The following is a 13,558-nucleotide window of genomic DNA, read 5'->3' as shown; positions in this document are numbered from 1 at the left end:
TCTGGTGATAAGAAGCCTGAATGGCAAAGAAATGGAGCTAGCTGAAGAATTGGATAAGTACCAGATTGACATAATAGGGGTGACTGAAACAAAAAAGACTAAAACTGGTGAGATCTTTCTGAGCAATAAATACAAATTGTTATACTCAGGAAATGACAATCAATGAAAAGAAGGAGTAGCCATAGTATTCAACACAAAATACGAGACTAATCTTCTTGAATGGCAGGCAGTCTCAAGTAGAGTGATGGGCAAATATCAGAATGGGGAATTGGACAATGAGACTTATTTGTGCCTATGGTCCCACAGCAGGTTCTACTAAGGTAGAAGTGGAGGAATTTTTTGATGCTTTAGAAAAGGCAACTGACACAATGAAAAAGGAAAAGTTGATCCTTGGGGATCTAAATAGCAGAGTAGGAAATGATTAAGACATACAAAAATATTTTGGGAAAATTTGGAGAAATGAGCAAAGCTAATAATAATAACAAATACCTGTTGGATTTCTGCTCAGGACATGGACTGGTTATTACTAACACCATGTTCCAACATAAAAACGTGCACAAATTCATATGAAGAGAAGAGGCAAGGAAAAGTCTCATTGACTATGTTATTATTGATAATGATGTTTTCTCCCTGGTGCAGGACACCAGAGTGTACAGAGGATTTGAAATTGGAAGCAATCACTATTTAGTCTTGAGTCGGATAAAATTGAATTTCATATTGAAAAGAACATGTAAGAAAGTTTTAAAGCGAATAAAAGTTGAGCAGCTCTCAGATGTGAACAATAGACTAAAGTACACAAAGATTATTGAAGAAAAAATGAAAGAGTTTGAGAAACAGGAACCAAACCTTGGAGATTCAGTGGCAAGCCTTGAAGGAAACCCTGATTGATTCAGCCAGAGAGGCATGTACTGAGGTTGTCTGCAAGGATAGAAAAATCAGAACTCGATGGTGGACACAGGAAGTTAAAGAGGCAGTGAAGGAAAAGAAGAAAGCATATCAAACGTTTCTGGCAAATAAGTCAGCTTTTGCTCTTAGAGAATACAGAGACAAACGTAAGAAAGCGAAACACTGTGTAAAACTAGCTAAACAAAAGTCATGGAAGGACTTTGGCAAGAACATAGAAAATAAATATCAAGAAGGTGGTACGATATTCTGGAGGTTGTTGAAGAAGCTTAGAAATGGAGGAAAGAGTGCTGTAAAAGGAGTTAGAGATGATAAAGATGACGAGAACAGGAGAAAAAGATATCCTTGAAGTATGAAGTAATTACTTTGAAAAATTGCTAAATGAAGTAAGCAGTGATAGCACAGTGGTAAAAAACACTCAACAGGCATACAGTCATGAATACATATCCATACTTGAAGGTAGAAAAAGCCATCAAAGGCTTCAAAGGTGGAAAGGCAGCAGGAGTTGATGATATTCGACCAGAAATGTCAAATATGGTGGTATAAAAGTCTTACATTATGAAGTATGGTGGTATAAAAGTCTTACAGTGACTGCACTGCATAGTTCAGAAAGCCTGGACAGAGGGACGAATTCCTGATGATTGGAGGAGAGCTCTAATTGTACCCATATATAAAAAGGGAAATAAAACTGAATGTGAGAATTACAGAGGTATTTCTCTACTGAGTGTTTCTGACAAGATCTGCAAGTATACTTGAGAAACAGTTGAGAAGAATTGTGGAAGAAAAGCTTGGTGAAGAACAAGCTGGATTCAGGCCAAATAAAGGCTGTCAGGATCAGATCTTCACTTTACGACAAATAGTTGAGAAAGCATGGGTATATAACAAAGATCTATTTAAGTTTTGTCGATCTGGAAAAGGCATATGACAAGGTGCCAAGAGAGAAGCTATTCAATATGCTACAGTTATATGGTGTCAATGGGGCATTATATCAAGCAATTCTTAGTCTTTATTTGAGTTGTAAGTCAGCAGTTAGAATTGAAGGAAGTACAGGAAGATGGTTTAATGTTAAATCTGGTGTGAGACAAGGATGTACATTATCCCCTCTGTTATTCATTATCTATATGGATCACATTTGAAGGAAAGTGGTATTTAACATGATATCAGAATTGGAGATGTTAATGTCAGCTCTTTGCTTTATGCGGATGATGTTATATTTCTAAATAAATCCGCTACAAGTTTGCAAGATTCTCTGACTAAATGGAATAACTGTTGTAATAGATATGGTGCCAAAGTCAGCATTAAAAAGACAAAGACAATGAAAATAGGTAGAATTGTTGAAAATGTCAACTGTGTTGTGAACGGAGAACCTGTGGAACAAGTAAAACATTTCAGATACTTAGGCACGATTTTTAGTGAAGATAGTAAATATGGAAATAGACAACAAAATCAATAAAGCTGGTATGGTAGAAAGTCAATTGAATAAATTCATATGGAATAAGAGAGAAATTAGTCGGAACACTAAATTAGCTGTTTACAAGACAGTGCTCAAACCAGTTTTAACTTAAGGATCTGAGAGCTGTTTAGAAGTAAAAAAACACTTTGACCAAAGACTAGAGACTGCAAATATGAGAGTCCTGAAAAAGATTATATGCATGAACAGATGGCATCAATGGCAATATCATATTAAAAACGAGGATATTAGGAAAGAACTTGACATTGTCAGCATCGAGGAATGCGTTAGCAGAGGTAATCTCAGGTGGTATGGTCACTTAAACAGAATGGGCAAGGAAAGATTAGCAAAACAAGTGTTCTCTGCCAGGTTGGCAGGAAAACGACCCAGAGTAATACCAAGATATAGATGGATTGATACCGTATAAAGTGCCTTAGACGATAGAAATATAAGGTCTGATAATGTTGGAATCTTGACAAGTAACAGACGGATTTGAAGGAAAACTGTAGATAGGAAGTTAATAATGACGTAAATTTTTCATGTAGTACTATCATATCCTGTGCACCCTTTGAGGGTTCATGTCAGGAATTTGATGATGATGATGATATTTGTATTTTTGTTGTTTTTTTACACAGTCCAGAAACACTGCTCTAGAGTTGAAACATTGAACTTTTTCTTCAGGCATCCACTAAGCAGGATAGTCTCACACCAGATGATGAAATTCATCTCCCACCTTCCTCTCTTATAGGAGATGATTTAGATAATGGAATCAATTACACATTGAATTCCTATTCAGTATAGGGCTTCTAGATGCTGTGCTTCCTAATAAGCATTGCAATCGGTATGGCTGAAGGTTGAGATGTGATGTCATATAAAGGAAGTAATGATAATATTATGGACCTGTTACTTAAAGAGAAGGAAATGCAGTGTGATATTAATGGAGGATTTTAATATGGAAGATATTAAATAAGAGAATGAAACAGTTAATACAATGGGTAGTAAATTATTGGAACAAATTTATGATAGTTATTTGCAACCTACACATAATTCTGCTCTAAATTTCATAATAGCATTAAAGGAATATGGTGAAGTGTGTGAATTATATAAATGGTGAACTATATTAATTGCCTTCAGTTTCTTATGATATGAATTATTTGACCTTGGAAGGAGGATTAAGTCTAAGGGAAGAAAAAATTCTATCAGAAATGGAATTTCAAGAAAGCCAGCTTTGGTATGTTAAGAGAATTGAGAAGCATTAGCTTGGAGTCATTTAATGAAAGTGATTAATGCAAAACGATAATGACACTAAAGGATATCTGCATAATTTCAGTTGTTTATTCTGAGAAGTAAATTTCATAATAAATCTGCGATTTGCTGAAAGAATAAAGTTCTCAAAGAAATATTTTGGAATATTTTAAGGAAACAACTACAGTAAGAAGACAGACAGGTATAACATTGAAGTAAGATATATATAAACAACAGCTAGCTAAAACATGCTTTACTAAAGCAAAATTTGTGTTATACAAACTAGGAATGCTAAAAGTAATCAGAAATGCTCATATATATATATATATATATATATATGTAAGGGAGGAATAGGGATAATCGAAACAAATTAAGCATAATAACCAGCTCCTTGGAAATAACTTTAAATCACCTAGCTGCAGTTATGTCAGAATTTAATAAGCATTTTGCATGTGCATTTGGAAACTGGTCAGTTGGAAGAAGAAATACTACTTGAGAGGCAGAATATGTATTTATGAATATTTATAAATGATTTTGATTCAAATATTAAGCGTAAAATTTTTCAATCTTATAAAGATGATAAACTTTAAATATTGAAAATTGGATAGGAAAAATAAAAGTACATATATGCAGTTTGTTAAGAAGATAGTATTTGATATTTGTCAAAAATGCCCAGGCTTTAGAAAGAATTAATGAATACAAGGATTGGGGTTTTAATTGAATTTCAATTTCAGAAGTTATATTACTGTAGTGAGGCAACTGGTAAAGCACATTATAAGTTTTAATGGATGTTGAGAGGATCAAGCTATTCAAAGAAATTGTATCATGATAGTTATGAGAATTATTTTGGGAAAATTTGGAGAAAAGAGCAAAGCTAATAATAATGGCAAATAGCTGTTGGATTTCTGCTCAGGACATGGACTTGTTATTACTAACACCATGTTCCAACATAAAAATGTGCACAAATTTACATGGAGAGAAGAGGCTAGGAATAAGAAAAGTCTCATTGACTATGTTATTGTTGATAGTGATGTTTTCTCCCTGGTGCAGGACACCAGAGTGTACAGAGAATTTGAAATTGGAAGTGATCACTATTTAGTCTTGAGCAAGATAAAATTGAATTTCATATTGAAAAGAATAACATGTAAGAAAGTTTTAAAGCAAATAAAAGTTGAGCAACTCTCAGATGTGAACTGTAGACTAAAATACACAAAGATTATTGAAGAAAAAATGAAAGAGTTTGAGAACAGGAATCAAACCTTGGAGATTCAGTGGCAAACTCTGAAGAAAACATTGATTCTGCCAGAGAGGCATGTGGTGAGGTTGTCTGTAAGGATAAAAAAATCAGAACTCCCTGGTGGACATAGGAAGTTAAAGAGGCAGTGAAGGAAAAGAAGAAAGCATATCAAAAGTTCCTGTCAAATAAGTCAGCTTGTGCTCTTAGAGAATATAGAGACAAATGCAAGAATGCTAAACACCGTGTAAAACTAGCTAAACAAAAGTCATGGGAGGACTTTGGCAAGAATATAGAAAATAAATATCAAGAAGGTGGCAAAATATTCTGGAGGTTGTTGAAGAAGCTTAGGAATGGAGGAAAGAGTGCTGTAAAAGGAATTAGAGATGATAAAGGTGACATGAAAACGGGAGAAAAAGATATCCTTGAAGTATGGAGTAATTACTTTGAATGCTAAATGAAACAAGCAGTGATGACAGCACAGTGGTAAAAAACACTGACCAGGCATGCAGTCAGGAATACATATCCATACTTGCCATCAAAGGCTTGAAATGTGGAAAGGCAGCAGGAGTAGATGATATTCGACCAGAAATGTTGAAGTATGGTGGTATAAGAGTCTTACAGTGGCTGCACTGCATAGTTCAGAAAGCCTGGACAGAGGGACGAATTCCCGATGATTGGAGTAGAGCTCTCATAGTACCCATATATAAAAAGGGAAATAAAACTGCATGTGAGAATTACAGAGGTATTTCCCTACTGAGTGTTCCTGGCAAGATCTATGCAAGTATACTTGAGAAACGGTTGAGAAGAATTGTGGAAGAAAAGCTTGGTGAAGAACAAGCTGGATTCAGGCCAAATAGAGGCTGTCAGGATCACATCTTCACTTTACAACAAATAGTCGAGAAAGCATGGGAATATAACAAAGATCTGTATTTAAGTTTTGTCGATTTGGAAAAGGTATATGACAAGGTGCCAAGAGAGAAGCTATTCAATACGCTGCAGTTATATGGTGTCAATGGGGCATTATATCAAGCAATACTTAGTCTTTATTTGAGTTGTAAGTCAGCAGTTAGAATTGAAGGAAGTACAGGAAGATGGTTTAATGTTAAATCTGGTGTGAGACAAGGATGTACATTATCCACTCTGTTATTCATTATCTATATGGATCACATTATGAAGGAAAGTGGTATTAAACATGATATCAAAATTGGAGATGTTAATGTCAGCTCTTTGCTTTATGCGGATGATGTTATACTTTTAAATAAATCCGCTACAAGTCTGCAAGATTCTCTGACTAAATTGAATAGCTGTTGTAATAGATATGGTATGAAGGTCAGCAATAAAAAGACAAAGACAATGAAAATAGACAGAATCATTGAAAATGTCAACTGTGTTGTGAATGGAGAACCTGTGGAACAAGTAAAACATTTCAGCTATTTAGGTACGATTTTTACTGAAGATGGTAAATTAAATATAGAAATAGACAACAGAATCAGCAAAGCTGGTATGGTGGGAAGTCAATTGAATAAATTCATATGGAATAAGAGAGAAATTAGTCGGAACACTAAATTAACTTCCCTGTATACAAGACCATGTTCAAACCAGTTTTAACTTATGGATCTGAGAGCTGGGTCAGAAGTAAAACACTTGACCAAAGACTAGAGACCACAGATATGAGAGTCCTGAGAAAGATTATAGGCGTGAACAGATGGCATCAATGGCAATATTGTATTAAAAACGAGGATATTAGGAAAGAACTTGACATTGTCAGCATCCAGGAATGGGTTAGCAGAGGTAATCTCAGGTGGTATGGTCACTTAAACAGAATGGGCAAGGAAAGATTAGCAAAACAAGTGTTCTCTGCCAGGTTGGCAGCAAAACGACCCAGAGGAATACCAAGATATATGTGGATTGATATGGTACAAAGTGCCTTAGACGATAGAAATATAAGATCTGATAATGTTGGAGTTTTGACAAGTAACAGACTGATTTGGAGGAAAATTGTAGATAGGAAATTAATAATGATGTAATTTTTTTCATGTAGTATTATCATATCCTGTAGACCCCTTGAGGGTACATGGCACGTTTTGATGATGATGATGATGATATTAACAGGGGATGGAGAGATTTAATTGAAGTTTATAAGTTAATTCATGATATAGATATAAAACACATAGGATTTTTTTGCACTTGCTGTTGAATCAGTCTTTACGAGAAGATATATAGTGACAGTGAGAGAATAGATATGCAAAGCTTATCCTTTGCTGTTGTGTTGGAAATATCTAGAATGGTCTTCATAAATGGGTTATACAAGCAGTAAATTTATGTACTATTAAGAAAAGAATTAGATGGTTCTTACAGTTGGAGAATATGAGATCTGGCGAGTATGCTGGTCACTAGATTTGATCAATTTCCTTGGTCTCCACTGCTCGTGTATGATGTGGTGTGGCTTTGTCATTCATAAAAACGAATTCTTCACCTACAATACCACAGAACAATTGAACATGACATTGAAGAACTTTGTTTACAACATTGTTCACCAGTCATAGTCCCTTTTTTGTAGCTTGGTGCATCCATTAAGCATAGTGCCTCCCCCACACCATGACCTCAGCACTGGCATATCTATCCCTTTCAAGAACTTTTTCGCAGTGGTTAGCAGTGCTTCTTTCATGCCAGATCAAGTGTCATCTAGAATCGGAGGAAAGACTAAAATGACTCTCATCTGTAAAGAGTCCATTAGTGTCTTGTCCAATTTTTATGGATACGACACTGAAAACATGCTCTACAATGCGGTATGGATAAAGGGACATATACTACAGGACATATACTGGGCAATATAGGCCTACTTGTTGTGGACATCATGCCACAGTTTGTCAAGATGTCTGTGTACCTGTGCTTGAATAGGGCTGACTTGCTCTGGTGTGTCAATTTTGTTTTGCTGTTATAACCATAAATATGTCTTCATGCTCTGTGGCTGAGCAAGAGCGACCTCGTAGCAAATGTCTGGAACACATTTCATTGATCTGAAGTGCAGTCCAGAGCCTGGATACAATGTTATATGAGATTCCAAACTCTAGCAATATCAGTAATTCTGCGGCCTTCTTCAAGATTTCCAATAATTCTTCCCCACGTGAAATCATCTAGGTCAGCGTTTTCCAAATGGTGGGTCACGACCTGGCACTGGGTCACGAAAGCTAAATGCCGGGTCACCTAAAAAACCTCTCGAAAACCTAGGTGTTTTGTTTTTGAGTTTTCTTTTTTTCACGAAACTCTAAAATACAAGTAAATAGCATTTAATCAGGACTAATGAATAAATAATTTAATTAATAGAGACAAAAAACGTGCTCCATCTGCATCATCATTTCACAGTCTCTTTATTCATGGTAAAGTAGCTGTGTGAAACTGGCTTTTCAATACTGGTTTTTCTAAAAAATTAATTATAGAAACCGATTGGAAGTCGAACCAGATTTAAGAATAAAGTTATCTTTTCCTTCAAACCTGAAGTTTCTAGTTAACAAACAACATCACACTTCTCATTAATAAATTAGTTGGCTTTAGTTTAATTTCTTTATATTTTTGTAAGAGTAAATCTTTTTTATTATTATAATAATAATAAATGAAAACTCTATGAACCTTCAAATCTGTTTTATTTTACCTATTGGCCATAAAAATTTTAGTGGGTCACGAAGATGAAGTATTAAATTAACTGGGCCATGGAAAAAAAAGTTTGGGAAACCTTGATGTGGGTGATGCTTTTTGAGACATTACAAGACATCCAAGTTTGCAACTTTACTCCTTCACGAAAAGAACCTCCTTTAAACCCAATGCATTTTTAGTGCAGCCTCTTATCCTGTTGGTGTGCTACTATAGGATCAGAGAATGTACAGACACATTGGATGTCATAAAAGCTAGAACTACTTCGCAAGGAAATGAAGAGATATTGGTGTGATATACTAGGATGCAACTTTATTCCTTCACGAAAAGAGCCTCCTTCAAACCCAATGCATTTTTAGTGCAGCCTCTTGCATTTTATCCTGTTGATGTGCTGCCATAGGAACATGGAATGTACAGACACTTTGGATGTCAGGAAAGCTAGAACTACTTCTCAAGGAAATGAAGAGATATCGGTGTGATGTACTAGGACTGGCGGAGATGCAATGGACATCATCAGGAGAGATAAATGGATGCGAAGTCATATGGTCAGGGCATGACACCAACTCCTGCTTCCTTCTTTGTTAAGAAGGAAGCAGGAGTTGGCTTCCTTCTTAACAAAAGAGCTAGAGAGGCTCTGTTAGGCTACAAACCAGTCAATGAACGAATCATAGTAGTAGATTTCAAGCAAAACCATTTAATATATCAGTAGTCCAGATATATGCACCCACATCTGACAGCACAGGTGAGGATATTGAATCAGTCAATAAACGAATCATAGTAGCAAGATTTCAAGCAAAACCATTTAATATATCAATAGTCCAGATATATGCACCCACATCTGACAACACAGACGAAGATATTGACTTATTTTACAAAGATCTGACAGAGACAATAGAAACAATACCAAAGCAAGATGCACTAATTATCGAAGGAGATTGGAATGCCAAAGTTGGAATAGATAATGATGGTTGGGAAAGCGTCATGAGAAAATATGGTTTCGGAGAAAGAAATGAACCAGGTAAAAAAATGTTAGAATTTGCTGTGGACCATGAGATGATGATCTGTAACACAAGATTCCAACAAAAGGACTATAGAAAATGGATGTGGCAATCAAATGATGGGAAAAAAACCAAGAACACGATCGATATGGTTACGATTAAAAGAAGATGGATAACATTAGTACAGCAATGTCGAACTTTTCAAGGAGTGGATATAGACTCGGATCATAGTTTAGTGATTGCAAACATCAAGTTGAAATTAAAAAGAAAATATAAACCCATCATCAGAAACGAAGAGATACAGCAAGAATAAGTGAATAGGAAGATCAGAAATAGGAAGAAGGTACAGAACAGTGTTAGCAGAGAAACTTAAAAGTGTGGACAAAGAAAATAATTTGAATCTAAGAGTGAAAGGAATAATGAAGGCAATAGAAGATGCAGTTGAAGAAACAGTACCAGAAGAAGAGAAGATCAAGAAGATGTGGATTAGACAAGAAACGCTGAAGTTAATACAGGAGAAAAGAATGTTGAAGATAAAAAGGGATACATCAGAACAAATAGAGGAGCAACATAGAAGAAAGTGTAATGAGGTGAAAAAAGCAGTCAGAATGGATAAGATGAAATGGTTAGAAGCCCAATGCAATAATATAGAACAGCACTGTGGAGAGCATAAAACTAGGGAGGTGTACAAAATGATTAGAACCATTAATAGAAGGTGGCAACCAAAACAGACAACAATTAAAGATGAAAAAGGCAAAGTATTGATGAATAAAGATAAAATTGTACAGCAGTGGACAAGATACTGTAATGAGTTATGAAGAAAAACTAGATTTAGATAGTATTGGGAAACTGACTGAAGAATTGAAGTAGATCACTGGGTAATGAGTATGATATGGACATTTTAATTGGAGAGGTAGAAAAAGCAATAGGATGGCTAAAACACAACAAGAGCCCTGGTAATGATAACGTCACTGGAGAAATGATTAAATATTGTGGCAAAAGTATGGTTACAGAAATGCACCAACTATGTAATATGGTATTGAAAGAAGGAAAAATGCCAGAGGAGTGGGTGAAATCGATATTAGTGACATTATACAAGAAAGTAAATAAGCTAGAATGTAAAAATTATAGAACAATTGCCTTGACAAGTCATCTTGGTAAGGTGGTAATGATATTGACAGAAAGATTGAGAATACAATTGGAAGCATACCTTACAGACGAGCAAGCAGGATTTAGGAAAGGTAGAACTACAATTCACCAGATTTTGACAATGCGGTTAATAGGTTAATAGCAGAGTAAGCTAGGAGAAAAAACAAAAACATATATGCTTGCTTTGTTGATTTTCAGAAGGCATTTGACAGTATCAACCAGAAAGTGACATTAGCAGTGGTAGAATCCTATGGAATTGACAAAAAACTAATAGCTATATTAAAAGATGTTTATAAGAATGCAGTTGCAGCAGTTAGAATAGGTGATGATTTGGGGAAATGGTTTAAAGCATTTTCATCGCACATTTAGAAAGAGCAATGGATAAAATGAAGGAAGGTGCAAAAGGAATATCCGTGCATGTGACGAGAATTAACAATCTGAGGTTTGCAGAACACATTGTTATTATTGAAGAAGGTGAAAGAGAACTAGAAAAAAACATTAAAACTGTTACATGAGGAAGGGAAAAAATTTGGACTTGTTATGAACTTGGAAAAAACAAAGACAATGGTATTTGGTGAGAAGAACATGAAACAAAAGATACAAGTGGATGGAATTTATATAGAAAATGTAGAACAATTCACATATTTAGGAAGTAAAATGATATGATTTGGACTGTTAAAAAGAAATAAAGATCAGGATTGCAAAGAGAAGAAGAAATCTGAAGGCCATGGATAACATCTGGAAAAGTAAAGTGATCAGCCTGCAAATAAAACTAAGAGTACTGGAAACATGCATCTTTAGCAGTGTACTGTATGGATCTGAAACGTGGGTAATAATAAGGAATCAAGAAAAAGAATTTTGGCATTGAAAGAACTTGTTACAGGAAGATGCTAAGAATAGGATGGGTACAGAAAGTCACAAATGAAGAGCTCTATCGGAAGATACAACCAAAGGAGAATCTAATGAAGAAGATCATAAAACACAAGCTGCAATTATTTGGACACATCTGCAGAATGAGTGAGGACCAGAAGATAAAGACATTCATGTTTGGCATTGTGGATAGTGTAAACAGAAGCAGTAGACCATACAGATAATGGATAGACAACATAAAGGACTGGTACAGAATGGGTGTACAGAAACTGCGACACTGTGCACTGGACAAAGAAAGGCAGAAAAAGAGTGAAGGAGGCATCAGACACCAGTGGGCAGTGAGCCCATGGTTCATGATGATGATGATGTACTAGCATGTGACCCTTTGCATGTTATTCAAAAATTTGAATGTGTACCTGCTTTCTACCTCTGAATTTAACCTAACTGACTAGAAATTGTCAGTTATACAAATTGCCCCAAGCAAGTTCATCTGAATTTGCAGTTGAAATCTTCAGAAATAGTGTTTCAGATTTCCGACACCAGTGTCGTATAAATTATGAATTTGGAATTTTTGAGTGTAATCTGTTACCATCCTAGATGGATTTATGTCCCTTGGTGAGTAGTCCATAATAATAATAATAAACTATTATGTAATATATATTGGTAATTTGTTTCGTTTTACATTAATTTTATGTTTTCAGTGTATGACTATATTTATTATTTTCTTTCAGTTTCCGAATGCTTTTGAATTTAATGAACACTTCCTCATTACTATTCTTGATCACTTATATAGCTGTTTATTTGGAACATTTCTTTATAACTATGAATTGCAGAGAGTTAAGGAGGTAGGTAACCATATTAAAAAACTACATTTATTGTATTAGCATTTGGAGTTTTTACTAAGTTGTATTTTATAGTAATTATATCTATCTTCGTTTTTTTTTTTTCCACAATACAAGATACTATTTTAGCAGTTATATGCCTTTGATATTCTGTACCATGTAGTCAAGGAGTTTGTATTCCTAAACAAACACGATTATAATAGGAAGTAGAGTTTACCCTCTCATGTGAAAGTTTTTTTTTTTTTTTAAGTGGATTTCCTTTGGTATAGTATTGATTCTATGGAGCTTTAGCTAGGACTTGTTTTATAAAATTTAAATTCATTGTAGTGAGGTTTGCTGTATTGAGAGTTAACTGTAAAGGATTTTAGTTAGTTATAATGATAGACATAAATTTTCTTATTTCTTTTCTGGTGTGCAAGTTATTGACAAATGTCTAACTACCCATGAAAAATCTCAAGCTGAACATATTAAGTATGTTTAGACAGGCAAGAGACTTAGTTGCCAGTTGTAGCATGCCTTGTTTAACAGCTTTTAACGAGCATTCTGTTAAGAACTATAGTAAAAAATAAATAAAAATCTGCAGCTCCTGGTTCATAGCATCATAATTTATTTGCATAATTAGTAACTACTTTAAATTTTTGGATTTTAAATTGTCAGTGGTTAGTATATTTAGCACTTTTGTGAAATTGGTGATTTTTATCTGTTTTATTGTATTTTTTTTTTCTTAGAAAATTAGTGTTTTATAGTATATTAGTATAGATTTTCTTGTTTTCATAGTATTTCATCTTTTAATAATATATTTTTATTGAGATATTACAATATTAAATATAGTTGTAAAAGGCATGAAAACTGCACAAGAAACAGAAAGTTAACAAGAACAGTGAAGTCAAGAACAAGAAGACTTGCCATGCAAAAGAGGATATTGAAAATAATTTAACCTCTGAAATCACAAAGTTAAAGCATACTATTAGACAGATAGGAATTACAAAAAGTCGATGCATGGTGTTTAAGAAACCACATAGGGAGGATAAGAAGGTTAAGCAGAAAAATGAGAAACAACAAAGTATGGAATTAGTGCATAACAAAAATCAGGTAGTAAAGTTGATTGTGAAAAGAAGAATATTGTTTAGTATGGTGACTCTATCATGAAACATGCCACTAATGAGCGTGTTATAACTTCAAATTTTCCTGGAGCAAAAATTGAAAATATAGC

At 34.5% G+C, this 13,558-nt stretch overlaps 1 protein-coding gene across 2 annotated transcripts in view; it reads left to right on the top strand.

Annotated features, from left to right (window-relative positions):
* mtm (phosphatidylinositol-3-phosphate phosphatase) overlaps positions 1 to 13,558 on the top strand; it is a 160,016-nt gene that overhangs the window by 119,879 nt on the left and 26,579 nt on the right. For both annotated transcript variants that reach the window (XM_090391293.1, XM_090391294.1), the window contains one exon: positions 12,235 to 12,348. In XM_090391293.1, the coding sequence (XP_090247419.1) occupies positions 12,235 to 12,348 (114 nt within the window). The remainder of the gene's footprint in view (positions 1 to 12,234; positions 12,349 to 13,558) is intronic.

Source organism: Typopeltis vanoorti, chromosome 4 (genome assembly GCF_054136105.1).
Source record: "Typopeltis vanoorti isolate ZY-2024b chromosome 4, IOZ_Tvanoo_1.0, whole genome shotgun sequence".
Classification (NCBI taxonomy): domain Eukaryota; kingdom Metazoa; phylum Arthropoda; class Arachnida; order Uropygi; family Thelyphonidae; genus Typopeltis; species Typopeltis vanoorti.
This window is presented reverse-complemented; position numbering and strand designations above follow the sequence as displayed.